General features: G+C 44.5%; 1 protein-coding gene across 1 annotated transcript; it reads right to left on the reverse strand.

Annotated features, from left to right (window-relative positions):
- Positions 1 to 2,741: 2,741 nt before the first annotated feature.
- DSTN (destrin, actin depolymerizing factor) lies at positions 2,742 to 25,373 on the reverse strand. Its single transcript, XM_084776150.1, has 4 exons — positions 25,217 to 25,373; positions 8,476 to 8,783; positions 6,072 to 6,148; positions 2,742 to 3,980 (listed from the first exon to the last, which is right to left on the reverse strand). The coding sequence occupies exons 1-4, from the start codon at positions 25,217 to 25,219 to the stop codon at positions 3,871 to 3,873; spliced, it is 498 nt and encodes a 165-aa protein (XP_084632276.1). The 5' UTR covers positions 25,220 to 25,373; the 3' UTR covers positions 2,742 to 3,870.
- Positions 25,374 to 27,253: the final 1,880 nt, after the last annotated feature.

Below are 27,253 nucleotides of genomic sequence, written 5' to 3' on the forward strand. Positions count from 1 at the left end.
GGGGCCTCTGAAACTCTTGAGATGTTACGCTGACAAGGAGAAGGTAGCAGGAAGAAACAATGCCATGTATGGGTGCCTTGCTCATGGGAACTCTTAAGTCAGTGTTCTCAGCCTTCCTAAAGCTGCGACCCTATAGTACAGTTCATGTTGCAGTAACCCCCACATAAAATTATTTTCATTGCTACTTCCTAACTGTAATTTTAGTAGCTATAAATCACAATGTAAATATCATTTCTGATGGTCTTAGGCACAGGAGTTGGGGGAGGGCTAACAGCACCCATGCCTAGGGAGATATCCTCTGAGGGTAGGGTTAGGGACTACACTCATTTTGAGAGAAGAGTGGGGAAAGGTGGGAAGATACTGGGGTTACCAAGCTACAGACCGTGTATCCAAGATGCAATGGCTTCTTACTACCTCCTCTCCTCAGGCCACCAGTGGAGGCCATGTCTTCCCGTGACAGCACAGGGTGAGGTAAGTAGGGCTCTGGCCTGGCACCTTGTGCACATTACTTCAGCACAGTACTTAAGCTTCTTGGGCTGAAAGGGCCCATCAGTCCTCCCAACCTGCTCAGCAGCCATACCTCCCAGGCCAGCAGAGGGAGCCTGAGTTCAGGCAGTAGCAGCAGTTCCGCTTGCCCAGCTGTCCTAGACAAGATTCCATCCAGGGGATGCTGCAACTCAGACGCCTAGCAGTTAGTTGCCTGCTGCAGAGGGTGAATGAGGTTAACAGGTGCTGCTGTCGTTACCCAAGGTAGACACCACAGGGGCCTGGCCAGTCATGGCTCGCTGCCCACCAAACCGATGCAAAGATTCTCAAGAAGCCCTGGCTTCCGGTCACTTGGCTGAGGAGATGGGAACAACAGGTGTCATCTCTCAGGAGATGCTGCACTCCCTGGGGTGCCCCACTTTCAGTACCAGAGCTACCCAAATGCTTCCCTTTAGATCTCATTGAGGCCACCAGATGCCGTTGACCTAGCAGAGCTGGCAGCTCTACCATGCAGACCACTGTCATGCTAAGTGTGCTGCTCTGGTTCTTTCATGATCCTCATCGAAACCCTGGCCCACAGGCAGGACGCTGGCTTATAGGCAGCCTCAGGGCCTGGACAAAGAAGCAATGCAGTAGGGATGGGCAACAGGGGCAAGGCCTTGGTAGGCAGAAGGCAAAGACACCCTCCACAAATGTCTTCTCACTGAGTGAGCTCTCTTCAGGGCTGGGTCTAGTGAGTTCAAGGCCAAAAAGACTGGTCTTACCCTTTTGTAAGTAACTCAAAGTAGCAGGGACAGCAGGACCAGAATTGTGATGTTGAGCTTGTTAGAAAGGTGAACTGCTTTGACTCTCTGTGGCTACTGCAGAGCAGGGCAGAGGCTTCCCGGTTGCCCTGGCCAGGTGAACCCCACTGTGACTCAAGCCTCCCTTCCCAGGAACCATCCTGTTAGGAACCGAGTGTGCCCTCTTCTTGGAGTAGCCAGAACCTGTTATTTCAAAATGGCTCCAAATCCTTGAGCAGGTTCCTTCACCAGTGGGCTACAGGGATGAAGCTGCTAAGGACCTAGGCAGCTCTGTAGGAAGAGCATCCTCGGAAGTAACAAACGTCATAGCCAACTCCGGACAGTACTGCATCAGCACTGGCCTTAGACGTGTCTTTCTCAGGAACCAGGAGTACCCACCAGATGAACCCTAAATTGGCTTTCCACACGGACTTTTAGATTAACCCTTGAGTGTAAACATGCTTCAGAAGCACAACTACTTGGCAGTTTTGTTCTTAACCACACTCAACAAACATGTAAACCTTTAAGTGCAACCGAGCAGAAATGAAACAACTGTCAGCACAACTTCAGGCCCAGACTAGGTGTCCCCTGAAACACCCCAAAAGCCACCTATAGAAGTCAGGCAGGGTCCAGGAACCATTAGGACTTATGCCATTTCTGGAGCTGTTCACTTACAGATTGCTTAAGGCCCTTCCTGCGGCACCCGTCACACATGCCTGTGTGCCTGTGCACCTGAAGCACACAACTGTGGTAAAGGCAGTGGAGTTACATTCCACACACAGAACCAGCTCTAAAAAGCCACCCACAGGGCTGCCCTTGACCTCACAGGCTAGGGGGCCTGCTACAGTAGCTACTAAAAGCTGTTTTGCATAGAGATTCAGGATGAAGAATGGTTAAGTGGCCAACTTTTAAAGGCAATCTGATAAAAGTACAACTTAGACATTTGGAATAGGGAAAGAAAAGGATGTCCAACTTTTAAATTGCATTTTCATTTAGGCAGGAGTGTGCTGTGTAGAAATGTCAAAACCTAGAGGGCTCACTGCACAAGGAAGGTATGCTGGTTTGTTCCACTTTGTCAACTTGGCCCTGGCGCAGTGGGGCACAGAGGCAGGCAGATCCAGCCTGGTCTACACAGCGAGTCCAGGACAGTCAAGGCTACATGGAGAAATCCTGCCTTGAAAAAGCAAACTATAAAAATGTCCCCATTTGATCGCCCTGTAGGCAAGCCATTGGGGGCATTTTCCTAGTTGATGATTGACCTAGAAGGGCCCAGCCCACTGGGCTTGTGGTCCTGAAGTGCGTAAGAGAAACTGAGCGAGTCAGTAAGCAGCATTTCTCCATGTCTCTGAGTTCATGCTCTGACCTCCAGATGAATTCTGGAAATTTTAAGATAAAATAAACCCTTTTCCCCTCAAATTGCTTATGGACATGCTCTTTATCACACCAATTTAAACAAACAAACAAACAAACAGAGACAGTAGGCAAATACTTTACCTTCGATTCGCACACAAAAGGTAAGTTACAAATGCTTCCTTTATTACATAAAGCCAGCATTGCTACTTCTAAGTTCAACTGTTGGTGCATCTCTACATTGTTCGGTGTCATGCCTGTGATGTTAACAGTCACTTCCAAGTGTTGGTGGGCAGTCCCCTGTGAGAGTCATCCATGGTGCCGGCTTCCGTTTCACATAGCTGGTCAACTGCTCTGGGGATTTGCATCCTACCAGGCCCCAGAGGAAACAAGTCAACACTCACCCACATCCTACTGTACCAGATACAGCACAGTTTTGAAGAAGATATTAAATATCGACAGCACCTAGGCTTATCAATAATACACTGCTTTATCATTTTTCATTAGTAAAGTAAGATTACAATGAAGCCCTAATTTGCAATATAATTAGTTATAACATTCTCCTGAGGAAAAACCATGATTTCTAAGACAGTAAGTCACTCAGCAGTTTCCCAGTCCAGGGAGCCTCTTATGGTGGGTGCAGGACGCTGACAGGTGCTTTCTAAGATTAACGTAAACTGTAAGCAGACACTCGTCTGACACAGACTCATGACACAGCTGACAGAATTAAGAGCCTGCCTGGCATAGTCTTCCTGCTGTTAGTGATTGTTATGTTGTTTACATTATTAAGAAAATTATATCTCATTATTTTGCTTAAGTCAATGAAAACTAGATAATTTGGGTCAAAATTACACAGATTATAATCACTTTAAGGGAAAAAAACCCAAAACAAAAAACCAAAAACCAAAAACCAAAACCTGCTGAGGTTAGCAAAGAATAGTAGTTCTCTTCACATTGCCTTGTACTATTTTGTGAACTGTGTTATTAAAAATCCTGAGCTTAAAATCTTTACAAGTCACCTCATGAAAATAGGCATTTGGCCAATAAAAATTTAATTCCACACCAATGAAACTTTAGAGGCTACATGTAGGGTGCTGTTTGCAGACATCTATAGATTTTTAGTTTACTCTAAAAGATGACAAGACATATTCCCCTCAGTGAGATCCTGGCCTAATATATTTGCTTTACTTATATAGTGAAAGAAACTACTGTGAAACATGGAAGCTTTCAATTCGTGGCACTGACTGATAGTCTACACAGGGGATCCTTCAAAAGCTACAATTAAGGAGCCGCCTAGCTTTTCAGCAATACTAGTCCGGTTGAGGTCTTCTGGGCCATTGGCTTGATATTCATGCTTTATGCCTAGAGAGAAAAACAAATTCTATTTAGGATCATGAAGCAGCTTACTCATTTCTCCAGGGTAGCAAACTAATCTAAAGACCCTTGTCTTATGGAACACGTAATGCTATCCAGTGTGGGAAGAAATAATGTTTAAGCACATGCATCAAAACAATGATCCCTCAGCAGACAATGCTGACCAAGCAGCCAGGAACACAGCGTACATTCCATGAGTCCATTCTTTAAATCAGTCCCTGCTAACGTTTGCAGTTAGGAGTCAGGGTACCAATTACTATCAGGGTTCCGGAAAAGGTAGGGGAAAAAGTAAGCATCGAGGAAGGTTTTGTGGGGCTCGTAATTAGACAATCGTTGTTCACTCTGTGATCATTCAGAGTTCTGTAATAATGATATACTTTACTAAACGTGTTATACTTCAATAAAAAGGCAGGCCTAATACTTTTTTCCTGCTTTTTTAAAACAAAAGTATGGGACTAGAGACATGGTTAAGAGTACTTCTTGATCTTACAGAGGACTAGAGATCAATCCCTGGCACTCACACAGTGTGGCTTACAGTCAACAAGCTGTGACTGCGGCACCATGGCTCTGGTGCCCTCTTCTGAACTCTGCGAGCACCTGCCCGCCCATATGCAAGACCATACACACTGATGCTTACTTATGCACATAATTAAAAAGCTGGGTGGTGGTGGTGCACGCCTTTCATCCAGCACTTGGGAGGCAGAGGCAGGAGGATCAATAAATTTGAGCCCAGCCTGGTCTAAAGAGAAACTTCTAGGACAGCCAGGGCTACAAAGAAACCTGGCCTGTTTTTTTGTTTGTTTTTAAAGCATGAACTAAAACACTGCTACAAAAAACAGCTCTATGGTAGCATTACACACTATTCATAAAAGCAGTGCATACTTAAAATGTGGCACTGATGGCCTTAGGACAAGTCCATCAGCACACCGTAGAACTAGCTCACCTGAGGACATGCACACAGGGGTTCCTCTGCACAGAGCTGCTATGTTTTAAACAGCTACACAGTCTACCATCTTAGGATCATTTCTCACACAGGTCAGTTTTTAAATAACTTTGGACTAATTTGAGAAAGCCATTGATGATTCCACAAAAAAGGTGACATGTGTCTATCACCTAATATCCTTCAATCAAGTCTGATGTGGCAAGTCCCTTTAACTCAGGTTCCATCAAAGCTGAGAAGTCATTTGAAGTATCAGTTGACAGATTAGTGAACACTCTAAGGGGGCCCCAACACCATGCCAAATGCACAAAGAACCCACTTAGTTGAGCAGCAGTGGGGCTTGGGAAGGAAGCAGGAATTCCCATTACTAACTCATTAAAACAAGCTGGGACCATCCAGTTCTACTCCAGGAATATAAAGCCAGCCACAGAAAACAAAAGCAACAATGGGTAAACCCGTGTAACCTCTGCTCCCTCAGCTGTTTGGAGATCACACTGGAAGGGAGGAGGAAAAAACTCAGATCAAGCCTCCTGCCCAGAGCTGGGAGACTGAGGCTCACGAGGTTATTGGTTCTGGGCAGAGTCACACAGCAGTTAGACAGCAAGCTCAGCCCTTGTGCAAGCCTCTGGGCTTGTGCCCCATGCTTTCTCCAGCATACCAATGTCTTCTGGTTGGAGTCTGGCCAAGGCTACTTCATCTGGACCCCAGCCACCCAGTGACAAGTCAAACACAACTGGTCAGCTCAGGTGAGTATATTTTCCTTTGTACTCAGAAGAATCAATTACCTAAAATCATACCATTCAATAGTGAATCTAGAGGTAAGAGAATGTTTTCTTACTCAAAAGCATTTCCTTTCTGCAGCATTGTCAATAACTACATTTAAAAAAACAAGGAATAACAAAACCAACTGATCCCCACCTGCCATATGAAAAATAGTTTAAAGCCAACAGGAAAGGGACAGGGTCATGAACACGGGCCAGCATATGTACTGTCCATGGCAGACGGCGCTCAGAGGGATGGGTGGATGGATGGAGGAATGGATGGATGGATAAACAGACAAGGAGGGTTTTAGAGACATTCCAGTCCCAATTCTGGGACTCACTATATCCATAAACGTCAGAGACGCGTCTGTGTCATACCTGGAAACTTCTTCTTGATGGCATCCTTGGAGCTCGCGTAGATCATTTTGCTTTTCAGAGATGCCTGTTCTGGTGCCCTGGGTAGAAGGACGCCAGAGTGAAAAAGACTGCTGCAGGCAAAGTGCAACCTACGTCACACTAAACAGCCTCAGCGAGACAGACCTCAGACCTAGGTGCTCTCTATTTCTCGCCTTGGAAGGTAAACGTTACACATGGTCACATGTACAATAACCACAGTGAAAAAATAGTACAAACAAAACAAAAAACAGCCAACCAAACAAACAATAAAGAAAAAGAAGAAAGAAAGGAAAAAGGCAAGTAAGGAAAACATTGCCCAACCTCAAAGCCTACTTAGCCATATACCCTGCCACACAACTGTAAGCTCCCCGAAGGCAGGGCCTTCACTAATTGTAATCATCCGTCTCTTTCCCAGGCCCTCACACTGTGACTGGTGTAGAGGAGAAATGAAGTGTAATACATACACCTTCATTCACATCCAAATTCTACTACTTTAAGGTTTATAAAAAATTACCTTTTTAAATTTTTTTATTTTTATGTCTATATGCATGGCTACTTGTCTGTATGTGTATTGTATGCATGTGGGTGTCCAGGGGCCAGAGAGGGCATCAAACTCCCTGGAACTGTTACAGGCAGTTGTGAGCATCCTGATATTGGTGCCGGGAAAGAACTCATGGTCCTCTACAAGCACACGTGCTCTCAACTGCTGAGCCATCTCTCCAGTCCCTCAGCTGTTATCTAACTGTTGGTTCCTATACACATAACTGCGCCCTCATGCTTGCGTGCTCACGTCAGCATGGTTTATGAGTACCGAAGAACCGCAGCGGGATACAAGCGAGAGGCGTGATCTTATCAAGCTTCAAAGTGCCGCATTTTTTAACCTGCAGTCTCTTATGCCCTGGCTGCCGTAGAAGACCACAGGAGATCACGCACATCCCCCTGCCTCTCCCTCCCAAGTGCTGGATTGAAAGACTTTTGTCTAAGGCCTCATCCCAAATACTTGAAGACTAAAATACCCAAAAAAGGCCATATCAATCACTTTAAAATGTTAACTAGAGCATGTTGTTCAGCCAAATCTTTTACAATGGAAATGCTCTGTTCTGTCAGTCATGTGTGGCTACACATTGGAAATAGATATTCATTAAACGAAACAATGAATTTTAGGTGGGCATGGCAGACCATGCCTGCACTACCAGGTAACTAGGAAAGGCTATGGTTGAGTTCCAGGCCCATGTGCGCTATACAGTGAGACCCTGCCTCAAAATACAGAGTTATCTTTTTAACTAATTAACTTTTAAATTAAAAATGAAATATCCCTATGTAGGTGGTGTTGTATTCATGGCCGACCTCGGGCTGTCTCTTTGAGGTAGGGTCTCATGGATCCCAGGCTGATGTCAAGGACTCTGTAGCCAAGTTTGACTATAAATTTCTCATCTTCCTCTCCCCACCTTTCTTTCTTTTCTTTTTCGTGTGTGTGTGTGTGTGTGTGTGTGTGTGTGTGTGTGTGTGTGTGTGTGTGTGTGTGTGTGTGTCGCCTTGGCTGTCCTGGACTCGCTTTGTAGACCAGGCTGGCCTTGAACTCACAGGTCCGCCTGCCTCTGTCTCCCGAGCGCTAGGATTACAGGCGTGCGCCTGGCCCTCTCCTCACCTGTCAAGTGCTGAGATCACAGGTGTCTGACACTGGTTAATGCTGTGCTGGGGGTTGAATTCAAGGCTTCATGAATGCTGAGCAGAACTCTACTGACTGAGCTACACCCTGGCCCTCAATTATGTTTTTCTCACAGGTTTCTGGGAGCCTTAACTGAAACCATCTTCCTAGCTTGTATATTAATAATATCTGAAAACTTTTTACATGAAACAGAACATGTAATATATGTGTAGGCTAACTAGATACTACAAACATATAGCAAACCACAGTGAGGAAGGAATGGCATCAACTTTCTCAAAAGAAACAAACGACAAATACATAACTGAAGACTGTGTGCCCAGTAGAGCAGCAGGCTGACGTGAACATGACATGCTGAAGAAAGGCTTTGGTTTGTCAGTGTGAACATTTGGTAGACACAGGGAATGCTCACTTAGAAATGATGAGCAAGAATCCACAAAATAAACTACCCAAAGCATTGTTCTTTCAAGTAGACAATATAGCTAAACTCTCAATACAGCCTAGACTTTATGGCAGCCTGTCAACACTCTGACAGCGAATGCTGGTAGCTTCACTGTGAATTATTTTGAGGGTGCTGGGACCCTTGTCTAACACATGTGTGCTCCCGGGCTCAATGCTCAGTTTCACCAATACTATCCTGGTGCCCACACTGGCTCTCCAAGAGTGGACAGGAGGAGATGAGCCCTTGGATCTACAGAGGCTCCGTGTTCTAGTGCTCACCACAAGAAGAACATCAGCTCTTCTTTTCTGGACTCCTTGGTTTCAAAGCTTGCGTCATACAAAGCGTAGCGACAATCTTTTTCAGGAAGCATTGCCACAAAATGCTTGAAAGGATCCGTTATGGTATCACCAACATCTCCAACCAAGATCTCTTTGCCTTCTTCAACAACTATGCACTTTTTGTCTGCACTGAGACAAAAAATGACAGCCTTCTTTCTTTTCTTGATTTCTTCTGGTGTGGAGCATTTCCGAACTTTCATGTCGTAGAAAATGCGACATACTTCATCTGCCACCTGCACTCCTGAGGCCTGTAATAAGAAATGGAAATGTGCAAACAGGCTTATAACTCTTATAATCTCAAATATGAAACAATACATTTTGTCTGTAGATTGGCATATACTTTCAAATCTTACGAGTGTGAGCATTACTGACTTCAGCCTTTACATGCACACTGAGCAGTGCTCTACTGACTGAACTACACCCTGGACTTCTATTATATTTTCCTCACAGGTTTACAAGAAACCTAACTGAGACCATCTTCCTAGCTTGTGTATTAGTAATATCTGAAAACTTTTTACATGAAGCAGAACAGATGATTTCAACTTCTTGGCTGTAAAAACTCCATCCTATAACATCTCTTTCTCAAAACAAAACAAAAAACCAAAAAACATTATGTAAATATTTCAAAGCTCTGACCAATATTCAGTAACATTAATTGCTTGCTTTTAAATTTAATTTGCCATGCAAGGGGAAAAGCTTAGTCAGTAAAGTACATTTTCAAGACAGGGTTTCTCTGTGTAGCCCTGGCTATCCTGAACTTGCTTTATATAGACCAGGCTGGAACAGAGATCCTTCTGCCTCTGCCTCCTTGAGTGCTGGGATTAAAGATGTGCGCCACTACACCTAACTTAAAAAGTATCTTAAAGAGAAAGACTTGGTTGTTGGTTAAAGAAGCTTAGATATCAGCATTATTTTGGACCATGCCCAGTCCAGTAAGGTACATTCTATGCAAGCCATAAGAAGCTAAGTTTGATTTCCAGCACCCACAGCAAAAGCTGGGCACCCGTAATCCCAACACGGGGAAAACAGCAACCAGAAAATCTCTGGGGCTCTGTGGCCTGCCAGCCGAAGGTAATCCACACATTCTAAGTAAGAGACCTTGTCTCAAAAACAAGATGGACAGCTTCTGAGGAGCAACACCTGAGGTTGACCTCCGGCATCTACCCCTCAACACCAATTACACATACAGGGGCCATATGCACGCATAGACAGATTTCATTTATCAAATACTTAAATTATAAATTGAGATTAGAATAAATTTTTACTGTTGATAATGAAGATAACAGTTTAATTTGGGCTTATGCTAACAGAAAAAGAATAATTTGTCCTGTTATTACTTATTAGCCTGGACCAGAGAGCTAAACAAGCTCTTGATACCAAAAGACCTTTAAAACAGTTCTTAGCCTCTGTCTTTTACCGTCCATCTTCATGTGCTATGGACACCAACTCCAATATCCGTCATGCTGAATGTATGCATCATTAGCTACTTAGTGCACACCAGCTTTTCTAAAGCCAGGATTACAAGCGTAAAGATTTAATAAATAATGTAAAAATACTGATTTAATATCAAGTTATAGTAAGAAGCAAAAATGCATGAAAAATGAAGAAAACCCTACAGAATAAGATCTGCAAATCATAAGAAATTTTTACTGAGAATATATGGAGAACCCTTTCAAGTAAGCAACAACAATAACAACAACAACAACAAATTTAAGAGTAACCAATGGATCTGAACAGACATCTGAAAAGAACACCATGGACACAAATGACCCATGTGGGGAAATGCTCTCTACCAGTAGTTATTAGAGAAATGCAAATAGAAAATTACACTTATTGGTATGGCGTAAAAAGAAAAAGACAGCCGGCGGTGGGAGTGGGGGTTGGGGGATGGGGTGGCACGCAACTTTAATCCCCAGCATCTGTGAGGTAGAAGTAGATGGATTTCTGTGAGTTCGAGGCCAGCCTGGTCTATAGAGCAAGTCCCAGGAAAGCCAGAGCTACAGAGAGAAACTGTGTCTGTGTACGGAGGGGTGGGGGTGGCCTAAGAAAAAAGGACCAGGCCTGGGAGATGGTTTAGTGGGTAAAGTTCTTGTCCAATATGAGGACGTGAACTGCAGGCCCCAGCACCATGCAATGGCCGCCATGATGCCTGCACCTGTGATCCTAGCACTGGGGCACAAAGACGGCAGATCCTGGGGCCTGCAGTCCAGCCAGTCCAGCAAGACAGCAAGTTCTAGGTTCAGAGACCCTGTCCAAAAAATATGGCTCAAAGTGATAATGAAGATAATGAAGACACTCAGCACCAACCTCTGGCCTAAACACACACACACACACACACACACACACACACACACACACACACACACACTCACTCCACTAACAAATGTCAGTGAGTGTGGACAAGCTATAATCTCATACGCCGCAGCAGCAAGACCACAAACAGGTCACCCACTTGAGCAATTCTCAAAGAGCTAAACACGGAGAGAACAGATCACCTAAGAATTCCATGAAGAATTCGTATGAAGAAATAAAAATGTACCCATATAAACAAATGCTCACAAAACTGTTATTCACATAGACAAAGAAAGGGAAACCACCCATAAAGTCCATTACTGAAGAGAGTTTAAAAATGGAATACACTCATACAATAAAGCAAAAATGAGGAACTGACACGCTACAACATAATCCTGAGAAAGCATCACACTGAGAAGAAGCCAAAAGGAAAAGGGCTGCATGCAGCCTGATCCTATTTATATAAAATGTCCCCAAAGGCGAATCTCTAAGGAGACTAGTGGTTTCCCGGGCCAAGGGAGGTGGAAAGGGGCTGCCTGCTAACTGGCAACTTTCTTTTGGGCGTGATGGGAATACCCTGCAGTAAAGCTGCTCCGTAAGCATGCGCACAGGATGCTGGCTGTGGTGGTGCTCGCCTATATGCAAGCAAGCCGGCACATGTCTACGGTGGAAGGATCACCAGTTCCAGCCCAGCCTGGGAGACATTGGGGAAACCCAGTCACAAGAATACAAGAGAAAAAGATGCCTACAGGAATGTGGGGAGGGGGCTCTACTGGGAACCTAGCATTTATTACTAAGGCAGCCGGCAGTCAACCGTCTGATTGGTACCAGTTCTACACACCCTCCAGCCCTAGCTGTCTAGTCCACATTTACTCACAATCTCCTCCGATTTCCCCAACCACGCCCACACAGCACACTTTAATACAGCAGCAGTCCAAACATTAACACTAGATAGAAAACTAACAAAGCCCATACAATATTACTATACCTATGCTCTTATTACATGTGCATGCTTATTACATTTTTCTACTTTGGTTTTGAGCCTAGCCTTTAACAGCTGAGCCACCTCTCCAGCCACTTATTTATTACATTTTAAAAAATCACTTTTAAGCCTTTTACTGCTTTAGTAGTACTTTCTGATCTTTGCAAGAAATAGAAAAAAAATGTTCAAATATTATTATCAAGGAAACACTAGAAATAGACTCTAATTCTTCACTAATTGATAATAATGCTGATATCTAAGCTTCTTTTAAGCAACATCCAAGTCTTTCTCTTTAAGATACTTTTTAAGCTAGGTGTAGCGGCGCACACCTGTAATTCTAGCACTCGGGGAGGCAGAGGCAGGAGGATCGCTGTGAGTCCTAGGGTAGCCTGGTCTACAAAGCAAGTCCAGGATAGCCAAGGCTACACAGAGAAACCCTGTCTTTATGATTTATCATTCATATGTGTTTGGATCAATTCACTCCCCATTGCCCCCAACTCCGCCCCTCTCCTCCCACTAATTTTCCCTCCCAACTTTATTTACTCAACCAATACCTGAATATATCTAAAGCATCTACACCTCTCAAACAAAACCTGAAACTGATTTAGAAATCAATTGTGTACTGTAACTGAAAACAAGGCAATCCCAATTCTGCAGAGGTGGTGTAGCTGGCCCTCATCTGGCAGAGTGAGCCTTTCCTGCCAGAAAGGCCGCCCATGCTGGCTCCTGATAAGAAACATATCTTTAATAAAAATTCATGCCTGAGGAAATGACCACTGAAGATGGTGAAGAAGATTTGAAGCAATCAAAAACATCTGGATGAACAAGCTTTCAACTACTACAGTGAGGTAGGAAACAAAACCCAAATCCAAAGACATTCCTTTGGTGGCGTTCGAGACAGGACCCAGCTGGCCTCAAACTCACAGAGGTCCACTTGCCTCTGTCTCCCGAGTGCTGGGATTAAAGGCGTGTGCCACCACTGCCTGGCCCTTCAATGATTTTAAAAAAGGATTTATTTATTTAGTGTGAGTGCCCTATCTGCATGTACACCTGCATGCCAGAAGAGGGCATCAGATCCTATCACAGATGGTTGTGAGCCGCCATGTAGTTGTTGGGAATTGAACTCAGGAGACAGTGCTCTTAACTGCTGAGCCATCTCTCCAGCCCAATTACTTTTTCTTAGTTGAATGATTTTCTTAATAACTTGGAGATCAGATTGTATTCAACCTTAATGTGCACAGGATTTTGTAGCGTCTCATTCACAGTATGTAGGTATCACAGTATGTAGGTATCACAGAATGTAGGTATCACAGTATGTAGGTATCACAGAATGTAGGTATCACAGTATGTAGGTATCTATCACAGTATGTAGGTATCTATCACAGTATGTAGGTATCACAGAATGCAGGTATCACAGAATGTAGGTATCACAGTATGCAGGTATCACAGTATGCAGGTATCACAGTATGTAGGTATCACAGAATGTAGGTATCACAGTATTTAGGTATCATAGTATTTAGGTATCACAGAATGTAGGTATCACAGAATGTAGGTATCACAGTATGCAGGTATCACAGAATGTAGGTATCACAGAATGTAGGTATCACAGTATGTAGGTATCACAGAATGTAGGTATCACAGTATGTAGGTATCACAGTATGCAGGTATCACAGAATGTAGGTATCACAGTATGCAGGTATCACAGAATGTAGGTATCACAGTATGTAGGTATCACAGTATGCAGAGTAGAGCCTAAGAATCTACAGTCCTAAGATCCAGGTGACTACTGCTAAAATTTAGCCCTAAAACTTGATCAGAGATTAATACTTTATTTGAGTTCATTGATGTATTTATCAGCCCCACACTATTTACCCCTTCAGCTGCAAGCTGTAATGAAAGAATAGAGCCTTTATAAATACCAGTGGCCTAAAGGACACCTGGCCCAACCGATGGGCCTATTCACAACTTCTTAAACCAAACCAGACACAGGATCACAGGAAAAGCAGACTACATTAAAACAGAGCTCGCCCTGGCAGTCCAGACTGCTGTGAGGACTCACCTGGGCGGCTCTGTTATCCTAAGACATCAGGGTGTCTGTCACAGGCAATGGAGCAGTCATGCTGTGCTTTCCTAACAAAAAGGTCCTCTGTCCAAAAAGGCCTACTCATCCCAGACTGAATGCTCTCATCTCAGAAGGAACGCTAGGCAGCACCTGTTGGGCACCGTCAAGAAAAGGGGTGAGAGGAAAAAGCCCTCTCCTGCCAATTACATTTTTCAGTACTCAATACAGTGTTAGGCCTGAGATGTTTACCTGCTTAGTAGTCAGGAAGCCGTACATTTCTTAAATGAAATAAAATCAAAGGCCATATTAAACTTAAAGTTTGCACACTTGAAACAATACAGGCCACTGAACATCCTCTGACCCAGGGCACACTAAGCTGCTGCAGAGCTGGACGGACTCTTGAGAGCAAACATAGACTGCTACCACCAGGGCTCTGACTACTTTAAAAAGCTGTGGCCTTCCCAGCTGAAGTCTCTCTGAGCTCAGTACCCGGAACCACTGGAGGGTGATGATCCGCACCACACCCTGCCTCACAACAGCTGCTGCTGCTCTGGCTTCAGGCACAGTGGGCCATGTGCTTGTCTGCAGTCTCCTCTGGTAGAGAATTTATAAAACTCACCAATGGAGAGATTCTATCACAGTCAAGATTCCCACAGCACATGGTCTTCCAATAGTCTCTAAGCACTCACAAAATTATGCCACAGATAAGAAACACGGGGCACAATCTTGAGAATGGCTAACAACCTGAAAGAGCAAATCTCTCAATTCAACCAAAAGAGTGGCAATCTTTGAAACTTAGACATTAAAAATGAAATGTCTCACCTTGGTGCCATTATCAGAACCCACACTTTAATCCTAACTTAAAAGCAAAACAAAAGAAAACAAAACAACAACAAAGCCAAATAAAAGCCAACGAACTACCTAAGAAAATTATTCATTTCTAAGACCTAGTTTTCTAAAATCTGTCTAAAATATCTGAGAAGTGGGACTGCTGCACGGCAGGCATGCAATCACAAATCAGCAAACAGATGAAAAACAGTCAGTGCCTCCTTTTTACCAATTTCTCAAAGGACCAGGGCGTTTCAAGCTGGGGCCATGATTCCGTTAATACAGCATGCCTTGTACAGGAGCAACACAACAGGAGAAACAGCTGGGTGGCTGCTGCTGCTGCCCCTTAGCAGTGACAAACAACAGGACTTCAGCCACACTGCTTTAGAGCTGAGGGCTGAGCCCTCCAACTCTCCCTCCTACTATGGCTCCATTAGTAGAAGGCGATTAGAAAAGAACGCAACTCAGGGCTAGAGAGATGGCTCAGAGGTTAAGAGCACTGGCTGCTCTTCCAAAGGTCCTGAGTTCAATTCCCAGCAACCACATGGTGGCTCACGTCTTTAATCCTAGCACTGGGAAGGCAGAAGCAAGTGGATCGCTGTGCGTTCAAGGCCAGCCTGGTCTACAAAGTGACTCCAGGACAGCCAAGGATACACAGAGAAACCCTAGCAGCTATGGCAGTATTTCCTTCCTGCCCTCTATGTGGCAGCCATCACGATGAGCTGGAATACTGGAAGTATATGAAACAATAAAAAAACAAATTGTTAATTAGATTTTAATAATTTTACAAAAAGTAGCACATAAGCTGACCCTAGTAAAATACTGTTTGGGGCAAACAAAAAAAATTTTTTTTATTTAACTTTTTATTGCTTCTTTGTGAATTTCACATCATGCAACAACAGCATCCCTCAGGCTGCTTAGGGCTGCTCATTCTGCCCTGCTAGCTCAAAAGGACGGGTAGATGCAGACACATCAAGCACATTCAGTAAGTGTGTACTGACTATCACTATCAGTAACTGGATGGAGACGCAGCGGGAGCTTCTTCAACTGCTAAGTAAGCCGTGCTGCCAGTCTTTAGTGAAGCCTTCGCCTACTGGACAAGTGAAAACTTACATCTGAAACAGGAATCTATTTATTTATGGGGGGAAAGATGAGTTCACTGAGCACACTGTAAAGGGGCAGGGGCAGGGCACTGATGAGAACAGATCATCTGCTCAAACAGACATTTCCTCTTTGTTTCCGGCTCACTAGAACTGTGGACTAAAAAAAATACCTGGCTTCTGGTAAGTACCATCTCTTTCTTCTCATGAATATTTAATGCTATCAACATAAAGACATTGAAACTATGATATATATATATATATAATGAAATTTTATTTTGCCAGAAAAATGAAATTCTAAAATTTGCTAGAGAAAGGGTAGATCGAAAAACTACTATATTAGATGAGGTAACCTGAACTCAGAAAAACAAATATTGTCTGTTCTCGCTCATATCTGATCTTAGCATTTAATGTTCATATATGTATATACATATATACACACAGGCTATGAAATTAGAAATGGGATGATAAAAAGGGGAAAATGCTGAGGAAGGAGCAAGGCATCAGAACACACATGAAATAAAACCAGAAAGGAGGTTACTAGTGGGAAGGGTACAAAAACCAGAGACACAATGGAAGGGGAAGATCAAGGAAAATAAAATTGGTTTTAAGGTACCATAATGAAACCTAATACTTTGCATGCTAATTAAAGGAGGTAGGTAGGTAGGTAGGTAGGTAGGTAATATGTTAGGTGGTTAAACAACAAAGAAGGGGCCCAGCAAGACTGCCCAGCAGGTGAAGACGCTTGCTACCAAGTCTGACTGACCACCTGAGTTCAATCCATGGCATTCACCTGGTAGGGAGGAAACAGCAAGGAATTTTATAAGCCTTCTTTTTGACACCTCCCCCCCCCCCCACATCTCCTCTTTGAAACAGTGAGTGTCTCACTAAGTAACTAGCTAACTTGTAACTCACCATGAAACAAGGCTGGTTTCCAACCCTCAGAGATCCACCTACCTGTGCCTCACCCATGCTGGGACTGAAGGTTGAGGCACCACGCCTCCCTTAAAAATAAAAATGTGTGCGTACAGTGTGAGAGCCACCAGCTGAGTGTGTATGGATTGCCCTGTCTCAGAAGCACCGCTACCTCCAGAATATCTGGTTCTGGTTTGACGGTGTGTGAGGGCAAGCCAACCAAACTTTACTTTCATGAATCAGGGATTTATAAACCTTGGGCAGCAGGGAGAAGTTTGAGGGTGAATGTGTCTGATTCGCTAGCCTCGAGTGCTAGAGATACTTGATTTACATGCAGTAGCACGGGAGTCCTATCACAAGAAGTTGAACACAGTACTTAATTACCCTATGGGTGGGGAAGAACTTCCAGATATGATTAAAGGTCATTTGCTGAAGGCTAGGCTCTCCTTAGCACAGGGTGGGGTATTTACAGGAACCCCCAGGTGCTTGCTGAGCAGGTTCTATCAGGAAAGGGCTAGGCCTGTAATCTTCCCTGAGGGCTATATGACCCTCCTTACAAAATCTGGGGTTCCCCAGATCAGGGGAAGAGAGAACCCAGCTGACAAAGGGAGTCCATTGTAATTGACCAAGCTCAGTTGGCTATCTGGAAAAGCCAGACTTCCACCTCTCTAGCAGCACCTCAGAGTGAAGATGGAAAAGCAAAAATTATCTCCTGTAAAATCAGGGATAAGACAAGAACATCCATTTTACCCTACGCAGAATGTGAAATGTCAGCCAGAGCCGCAGAGCAAGAAAAAGAAGGAAAGAATACCCAAAGAGGAGAGGAGAAAAGCTTACTCCGCCTGCAGCACCGTGGTTCCTGCATAAAAGTTCATCAAACTAATAAAACTGATAAATGAATTCAGTAAGTTGCAAGATACAAAAATCAGTAGCATTTTATGTACCAATAGTCAATAAGCAGAGAAAACAACAACAACAAAACAAAACAAAAAACCCTCAAGAAAGCAATCCATACTGTCAAAGCAAAAAGCCAGAAACAGCTATTTAGCTCAGAGGTACGTAGCATACACAATGCTCGTTCCAGATCCCTAGCATTACACCATAAAAAGCGAAAACCAAACCCTTTAGGGCTCCATCTAGCCAAGGGAGTGGACAACTATACCCAATGCTAATTACAGAACACCATGGGAGAGCAGTGGAGACTACACAACAACATGGAAAGCCATCCCGGAAAGCCTGCAGGTTGAAAGTGGTGATAAAATGTCCATACTATCAAAGCAAATTTACAGAGCCAATGCATCTCTATCCAAATAGCAATGGTTTTCTTCACAAAACAGAAAAATGAAGATGGGAATGGTGCCATATGGCTGCTATTCCAGCACTCAGGAACTGAGGCAGGACATCAGCAGTTTAAATACAGCCTTGACTACACAGCGAACGCAAAACCAGCCTAGGCAACACGAGAGAAAGAAAAAGCAAGCCTAATATCCGTAGGGAACTACAGAAGCACGTCAAAGTTAAAGGTATTTACACAAGACCAGACACATCATAACAGCTCATATCTCAAAACATACTAGAGAAAATACACAAAACAGCATGGCGCAGGCATCAAGTACGCACACACAGACACAAGAACAGGTAAGAGACCTGGACATAACTCCAGAATCTACAGCTAAGTGATCTCTGACAAAAGCACCAAAAACCTACATTAGAGCAAGAACAGTCTTTAATGAATGATGCTGGGAAATTTGAAAATTCATACACGATACAATAAACTAGACCCCTATCTCTCAACACATAAAAGTCAAGTCAAAGTGGATCAAAGACCTAAACATGAGATCCCCAAACCATGAAACTAATAGAAAACATGGGGTGACCTTCAAGACACTGAATGGCTTTTAGATATGATTCCCAGAGCACAGGAGACAACAGCAAAAACAGGCAAATAAGGTTTTAACCAAACCAATTATTTTCCGTACAACAAAAGATACAAAACTGAAGAGACAACCTGCAGAGTAGAAAAAAAAATATTAGTAAACCATCCATCCAACAAGGGATGAATATGCATATCCATGGGAAACGAGACCCAACAGAAAAATAACAGTAATCTGATTCAAAGGGGGAGGGGGAGAGAACAGATGTTCTCAAAGGATAAATGATGGAATTATATGGGAAAAAAATCAATATTAGTTGGAAGGGAAATGCAAAGCAAACCTTAACCAAGCACCCTCTGTCACACTCCTGTTAGAAAAGGCCACCATCAAGAATTTAAGCATTGCTGGCCGTTGTGGTGCAGGCCTTTAATTCCAGCACTTTGGAGGCAGAGGCAGGTGGATCACTGTGAGTTCGAGGCCAGCCTGGTCTACAAAGCGAGTCCAGGACAGCCAAGGCTACACAGAGAAACCCTGTCTTGAAAAATCAAAAAGAAAAGAGAAAAGAAAGAAAAAAAAAAAGAATTTAAGCATATCCATGCTGGCAAGATGCAGAAAAAGGTGACTGTCACATATGTCACTGATGGAAATGTGAACTTATATAGCATTATGGGAATTAATATGGAGGCCTGCAGAACACTGAAAGTACAACTCCCTCAGTCGAGATAGCTCACTAGTTATACACACAAAAGAAATCAAATCAGCCTACCAAAGAGATGTCTGGTAAGCTCCCTTGCTTACCAAGACACCATTGACAAAAACAAGATATGAAATCAACCAAGGGCTGTTCCCTGTATCTGACATCACTACCCCGCTCCACCTTTTTCAGAGCTGCCTGGAACTCACAACCTCCTCTTTTAGGCTCCCAAATGAGGGAACTACAGATGTGCGCCATCACACCTGACATTATTTGCTCCTTTTAAGTCAGACCATTTGGGACTTGGCTCCTGAGTTAATATATTCTGAACACTAGACCCTTGTTGGATGAATAACTGGCTTTCAGGTTATCAATTCATCCTGTTGTTGGTGCTGTATAGAACACCCAAATTTATTTTGACTTGGTAATTTCACAAACTAGACTCTGTTTTGAAGAAATGATGTGAATGCATAGAAGTTTAAGCACAAGATGACATTTCTTAAATAATGAACTTAAATTGAACATGAACCAATGTCACCACGTGGACCATTAACAACTGGGATAGGAGTGAAGTAGCCGGGGCATGAGCAGTTCTCAAGCTTTTTTTTAAAGAACTGAGAAACTGAGAGATTGCCCATCTATACAATGGCTCTTAGGAGGAAGTAGGTTAGACACTGGTTAGACACGCCTCTGATCTCTGCTTCCTGGCAGCCATGGGGCAAGCAGCTTTCCCCACTGTACACTTCCATCCTGATGCTACAGCCATGGAGCTAGGCAATCACGGGGCAGACACCGTTCGCCAAAATAAAACTTTTTCCCTTTAAACTAACTCTGCTATTTTTTCACAGCAACAAAAGCTGACGAACTATTCTTTCTTCTTTGTTTGCAGAATTTTAGCCAGACAAGCCTTTCCATGAAGGCACAGACCAAACTCATTCCTTTCTCAAGGTCCTCTGATGAGTTCTCCTGCCGGAAACACTCTTCACAAAGCTCGCTCTTTCCTACCATGAAGGATTAGCTTGCCTGGGGCCAGCTTGGCAGAAATCCTTCCCCCACCCCCCAAAATAAAAGTGGTTTTGGCTATTTCTATTCATGTTCATGTTGATTTTTCTTTTTGAGGTGTGTGTGTGTGTGTGTTTGACTGTATAGTTCTAAAGTCAGCTCAGATGAAGTCAGAGTGACAGGTATATTATATATAAAACAAGATGCAAGCTGATGTGTACCATGGTGGTACCTTGCTTACCTAGCATTCATTGTATGAAGCTTTGGGGTCTATGCTCAGCCTCAATTTTTAAAAAACATACAATATATACAAAAACAGTCAGTTCACCACTAATGATCAAACATAGAAACCACTCTCCACCCGTCAGATAGGCAAGGGTAAAAAGGAACAGAAAGGAGGCTGTGTCAGTTATTTCCACCACCTAGGGACCAAGTACTCAAGCCCATGAGCCTGAGGGACATCTCTTACTCAAGCCACCGAAGGGCTATATATGAGGCACAAGGTAAAACACACAGCAGAAAGAGAAAACACATACGAAAAAAAAGACAAAAACCCACATACGCATGCTCTCCACCCAAGAGTCTCTGTAGTCAACAGGAGACACACATACAGGGAGCAGACAAGTGATATACAACGTTATATGGAACCAACTATGGTAGGAAGTTTAAATAGGGAAATCAACCGGAAAATGTTCAAATGTCCACTAATAGAGGGATGAATAAACTTGTACCATTTTATAGTACAATAATATTCAGTAGTTCAATCTGACACCCTGGGCCCACAAGCCATCAAGGTGTTTGCTGGCTTCTACAGGTAGACCTCTACAAGCATGTGTAAATAACACAATAAAGTAAGTAAACCTAAGGTGGGCGGTGGTGGCCGCACATGCTTTTAATCCCAACACTCAGGGCAGATGCAGGCCTCTAATTTCAAGGCCAGCCTGGTCTACAGAGCAAGTTCCAGGACATCCAGGGCCACACAGAGAAACCCTCTCTCAAGCCCCTCACCCCCAAAATTAAGTAAATGTAATAAAGACCAACACCCTCCCCAAAAGAACACACACACAAAGCTGAAAGGGGCTAGGCAAAGAATAGCATACATACATACATACATACATACATTCATACATACATACGTGTGTGTACGATTTAACATAGTAATGTACCATGAATTACTAATGCGTACATGTACAATTAAAAGCATGAAAAGTGAAGGGGCTGGAGAGATGGCTCAGGCAGCAGTTAAAGCACTTACTGCTCTAGCAGAGAAGCTGCCTTCAGCCCCACATGACAGCTCACAACCATCTGTAACCGCAGTTCCAAGGGATCTGACTCCCTCTTCTGGCCTCCATGGGCACTGCACATACACGGCCCATAGACATCCATGCAGGTAAAACATCCATGTACGTAAAAATAAAATTTTTAAAAAGCATAAACGTGCCAAAGAATGAACTCTCTCAACTTCAAGCGACTACGGTGACACAGACCTGCACCCTGCACCTCTGGGGAGCAGTGGTAGCTGAGAAACCCACCATCACTCTGTGTTCTGGGGGGAGGGGGGGTCACTGGAGAGGACAGGCCTTTTATTGCCGGCTCTTGGACGAGAAAGGTTTGAGGCCAGCCTGGGCTAGCAGTGAGACCACCTCAATTGTAAAAACAAGAAAGAAAGAGGTGAGGCCAGGCCTACTGTATAGTCCTGAGGAGAGGCCTGTGGTATCCTGTCCTTGCAGGGCTCCCGGGGTTACCTGACTAGGTTCCCTTTTCTTGGAGAAGTGTCTCCATCATGAGCCTCTGTGAACTTACAACATCCGTAATGAAAGCATTTCCTTAATGAGCCAGTACGTGAGATCCCTGACACAGGGGAAGACCCACTAGGAAGATGTACATTTAGCTGCAGTGGTTATGATACTCAAAATGCCCCCCAAAATTATTATTTTTGTTTTGATGAAAAGGGTCATCATTTTGCATACTTTACTCCTTAAAATGCTTCAAAATCAATTAACTTTAAAGACCAATGTAAAATAAGAAGTAATTTGTAGGTAGCAATCCATCCTTTCTGGCAGTGGTTCTCAGCCTCCCTGATGCTTCCTGTAACACAGCTCCTCATGCTGTGGTGACCCCCAACCATACAGTTATTTTTGTTGCTACTTCAAAACTGTAATTTTGCTACTGTTATGAATCATAATGTAAGTACCTGATATGCAGCCCCTGTGAACAGGCCATTTGACCCCTAACCGCTGCTTTACAACGTGCTTTCTCATGCCAATCCCAGCACTCAGGACAAGAGGACGGCAGGCCTGAGTTGAGGCAGCTTGTTCTACAGAGCAGGTTGCAGGACAGCCAGAGCTACACAAAGAAACCCCAGCTCAAGAAAAGAACCAGGACGTCCAACCTACCGAGCTGAACTGTTAAAAGCATTTTTCCTAACCACCCAGTGGCAGGACACATTTTTAATTCAGTCTGTGCCACTTAGTTCTGTTGGTTGCAGTCGAGTTGTCTGTTACAACATCACATATTCCTTAACTCTGTTTCAAGGCAAACCACACCCCTACTTTCTGGAGAACCATAAAACTATGCTGCAAATGCATTTTTTTGGTTAAAGAAAAGAACAGCCAAATCTACATGTGATGTGTCAAGCCGTACCCAACAGAACTGAGCAAATAAAACTAGGAATTTTATAGTGGGCTGGAAAATTAGCTCTGCACATATGAGGAAGCTGACACACCCAGTACACACACAGAAATTTTATTTGGCATGTGCAAACAGAAGGGCCATTTCTTCCTGTGGGGAGGGGCTTGTATAAAGACACTTAATGGTGGTATTTTGTAGTAAAACATTTAAAAAATGACATCTCTTTTTTCTAATTTCAACTTGCTTTATTCCAACTGCTTCTAGAAAACTTAATGAGCATCAGAAAGTAATTCTTCTAACTCAAAACAAACCCATATGTGGTGGTTGAAACTTTAATCTCCCCACTACCACCCCAAAAAGAGGAAGGGGGAGCTAAACGTACTTTTAGACATCTGTCACCCCAGCACTCAGGAGGCTAAGAGAGTAGAATGCTAGGCTGCTCTGGGCGACAGCAAGACCCCAGCTCAAAAATAAAAACACAAAAGCCAGCGCAGTTTTTGACACCTGGAGTCCTAGCACCTGGAAGCTCAGTGAGGCTCGCCTCAAGTCCACAGTGAGCTCCATGTGGTTCTGGAGAACAGAGTGAGATCCTGTCTCAGAAAAGGAGACCAAGAAGCTCACCAACAAATCTATAGCATTTCAAATACAGAAAGTGCTAGAATCTGAGATATCAGAGGAGAAATCCTCTCTCTGAGATCCTCTAACAGCCAGCCTGAATGGAGATGCTCTGTGCTTATAAAAAGCAAACATAGCGAAAGTCTGTGCTCTGAATTCTTCATTCTTAAAACACATCCAGAACTGGTGAAACGGCTCAGCACTTGCCGGGCAAGTCTGACAACCTGAGTTCAATTCCCAGAGCCCACAGGAAAAGGAGAACTGACTGGGAAAGGCACCCTGGCGCTCCTGCACCCACCTCTCAGACCATAATAACTTGGACCTAAGAATGAACCCACCTTTAGTCTTTATTTCTCTCTCCCCAAAGTACCTGGAAATAGAGCAGACCTTTCTTCTGTTTTATTTGAATGCACACAGGAAAGTTAAGCTTTAAAACTACGCATTTACACAGTTAAGGGGTTTGGCCCTATTTTAAATATATATAGAGTTTGGGTTCTCAACTAAAAGAAAAGATGTGTTGCATCAGCAGACCTGAGAGCAGACACTTCATTACACGGAGTGCTCAAATTCATCAGAACTCAAAGCCTTTAGATTAAGTCTTTACTATAAACCAGTATATTCGTTTAAAATCTTGATGAGGTCCAGAAGACTTCAGGGACTGATATATCAATCTGTAGCTCATACCATTAAACCCAAACAGCGAGACAAATTCAAGACACTATTAAGCATGGTCACTTTTCAAGAAAACTGCCTATATAATCTAATGAGCCAACCTGCATCGACAAGCCAGTTGCTATATCCTAAGGAAAAACCAAAGTTGTTATTCAATGAAAATGTTCTGTAGATAGATACGTGGGTACCAACTGCTCCCAGGAGCACAGATGTAGCAACAGGATAGTATTTCTAGCAGTGGCAAGGACTTGCCAGCAAATCATTGACCAAAAATGGTAACAGTGTGCAGACTACAGTGACAAAATGTTCTACCTGATCGCCCAGTCGAGATATCGTTTTTACAGCAGATTTGAGTAACAGCTTAGAGGTAGAAAAAGTTCGTAAATTAGGCAAAATCTCCACCACCTCAATATAACGAATATTTCTCCTTTTAAAGGGCTGAAGTAATTAACTAAATGGACTTTCTGAAAGCTTTTAAATTTGCATCAGGCAAGCCACATCATGTCCACCCCTTACACCCAAAGTTGTGTTAAAGCCTCAGGTCAAGGAAAATTTCTAGCTATGGATATGCGGACCCAGAAGGGAAGGGTTAAAAGAGACACTGCCAAGCTTCACAAGCCCAACTAGAGTGCCACTGAAGCTGACTGCCAGATACGACAAACAAAGCCACGGCAGGGCCACCCGGTTCTTAATCACGCTCCTTAGCAATCACCCCGCCCTCTAGGGTGTTCATAAAATCCTTCTTTTCCTTCTCGGGAGAAAGGGCTGGAAAGGCTCCCGGGTCACTGAGCTGGCCTTAGGGGAGACCGCACCCACACCGACGGACACCAGGTTCCGCGGCCCACCCCGGGGACCTGCAGACTTCGGGATCCATGGCTGGCGAGGCCGGGCCGATGGCGATCCCGGGTGGCGGCCTGGAGCGGCTGGGAATTGATGCAGCCCGGGAGCTGCCTTGGAGCCGTGGAACGCTGTCTCTCCCTCCGCTCACGCTCGAGCGGCGGGCCACTCACTCACCATGTTTGCCGCGGCGAACTTCGGGACGAGAGCTAGGACCCAGGCGGCGAAGTCGGTGCAGCTCACCCACCTCGCGGTAGCAAGAGTAGGAAAGCGAGCGCAGGGAGGGCGCGACAGCTCGAGCTTATTAAGGGCGGGCACGCGTTGCAGCCCGACTGCGGCTGCGCGCGCCACGCTCCTCCCACCGTTGCTACGCAACAGGACTGCCTCCCCGGACAGGCCCCACCCAGGAGGCCCAGCAGTCCGCAGACGGCTGGAAACCTCGCTCCGGCGCTTGAGCCGGGGGAGCGCGTGGGTCCCCCGCCCTGAGGAGCGTAGGCCTGTTCCTCGGTGAAGGGCGGGGACAGGACGCTCCGGGGAGGCTAGCCCCGCCCCTGGAGGCGGGACCACCAGATTCCCCGCCCACCACGCGGCCGTTGCCCATACATGGAAGTCGCCACCTGGCCAGGTGTGCGCGCCGGGGGGGGCGGGGCCGCAGCGTTGGGTGGGCGGGGCGAGCGCAAGCGGGCTGGAGCCCTGCCCTGCCGGGAGATCTTACTGAAAGGCGCTCAGGGACCGCGACCCGCATTTTTTTACCTACTTTGGTGCTATTCCCACTGCCCTGTCCTGATTGGTCAGCCCGGCACGTCGGGCCGTCGCGTGAGAGGAAAAATCTGCACATTTTTCCTTCTTCCTGAGGCGACCGTGGCCGTTCAAAGTGCTGTGTGAGTCAGCGCTAATTTCAGGACTGGAAAACCGGAGTGATTTGTTTATCTTCGGAGCAGGCTGGGAGGAGGCCCGGTGGCCCGCGGGGGTGCGTGGGGTGGGGAGGTGGGGAATGCCGCGTGGCCAAGAGCTGTGGGGAACTGTGCTTTCGTAAAGGGTGGTTGCACAAAAATATAGTTTCCAAAGGGACACCAGCAGTCCTGGCGTTGTTTCCTCGGGGTGTTATTGTGGTGAATGAAAGGAACCAGTAAGACATGGATGGTTACCTAACTTTTGAACTTAATTTAGGCAATGAGAACATCACGATCTATACCAAAACTTTCCTCTAGATAGAAAGCTTTTAGACGAGAAGATCGTTGTGTTTCTTTGTTTCTGTTTTGTGAGCGCTGTATAAAATCTACCCTGGCTAGCTTTTGTTCTGCCTACGTAGCAAAACGCGGTTCCCATTAGGTTTTGGATTTTTTTTTTCTTTTTTCCCTTTCTCAAAACAAAGGCAAGTCGTGGCAATTCTAAGCCTTTACAACTTTGCCACAGGGTGTTTGGCAGGCTCCAGCAGTGGCTCAGAATCACCTGGAGAGCTTATTCAAAGATTTATTATTATTTTCTAATTTATTATATCGCCTGGATGTATGTCTGTGAGTGTCAGATCTTGGAGTTACAGGCAGTTGAGAGCTGCCATATGGATGCTGGGAATTGTACCCGGATCTTCTGGAAGAGCAGTCTGTACTCTTAACTGCTGAGGCATCTCTCCAGCCCCCAAAGATTTCTTAGCTCTGGCCCCATGCATTGAGAATGTAACTTAAGAATTTGCAATTTTTATTAATTTTTTCTCTCTCTCTCTTTACATCCAGGTCGCTGCTCCCTTTCTCCTCCCATCCCCTTCCTTCTTTTCCCCCTCCCCTAAGAATTTGCATTTTAAACAGGTCTTTGGTGTTTCTAGTTGGGAACCACACTAAGGAGAAAGAACTTACATCCAGCTGCAGCCAGAACCCTTCTGGTTTGTTGTTTTTCTGCCCAGGACTCTGGCTACCGCTAAATGAGACTTCTCAGTAGTGCGACGTTGAAGCCTCTCATTTAAGGATGTCTGTTTGGCGGTTGGACATCTCATTTGAGTGTTTCATCCTCCACAGTGCTACCAGTGTTGTCCAAACACAAGAATACAATCCTGCCGCTTACTTATTTAAGATTTCCTATGTCTTCAGAATCTTAAGCAAGTCTCTGGCTCCTCTGCCTCTAGCCTCACTCCCTCTCCTTTTGGGTCTATCCAATAACTGTGTCCTACCACCTGCCAGGCTGATTTTTTTTTTTTTGACAGTTTTTTTGACTGATTCT

The sequence above is a fragment of the Acomys minous genome (genome assembly GCF_964271855.1).
Source record: "Acomys minous genome assembly, chromosome: 3".
In the NCBI taxonomy this organism is placed as follows: Eukaryota; Metazoa; Chordata; class Mammalia; order Rodentia; family Muridae; genus Acomys; species Acomys minous.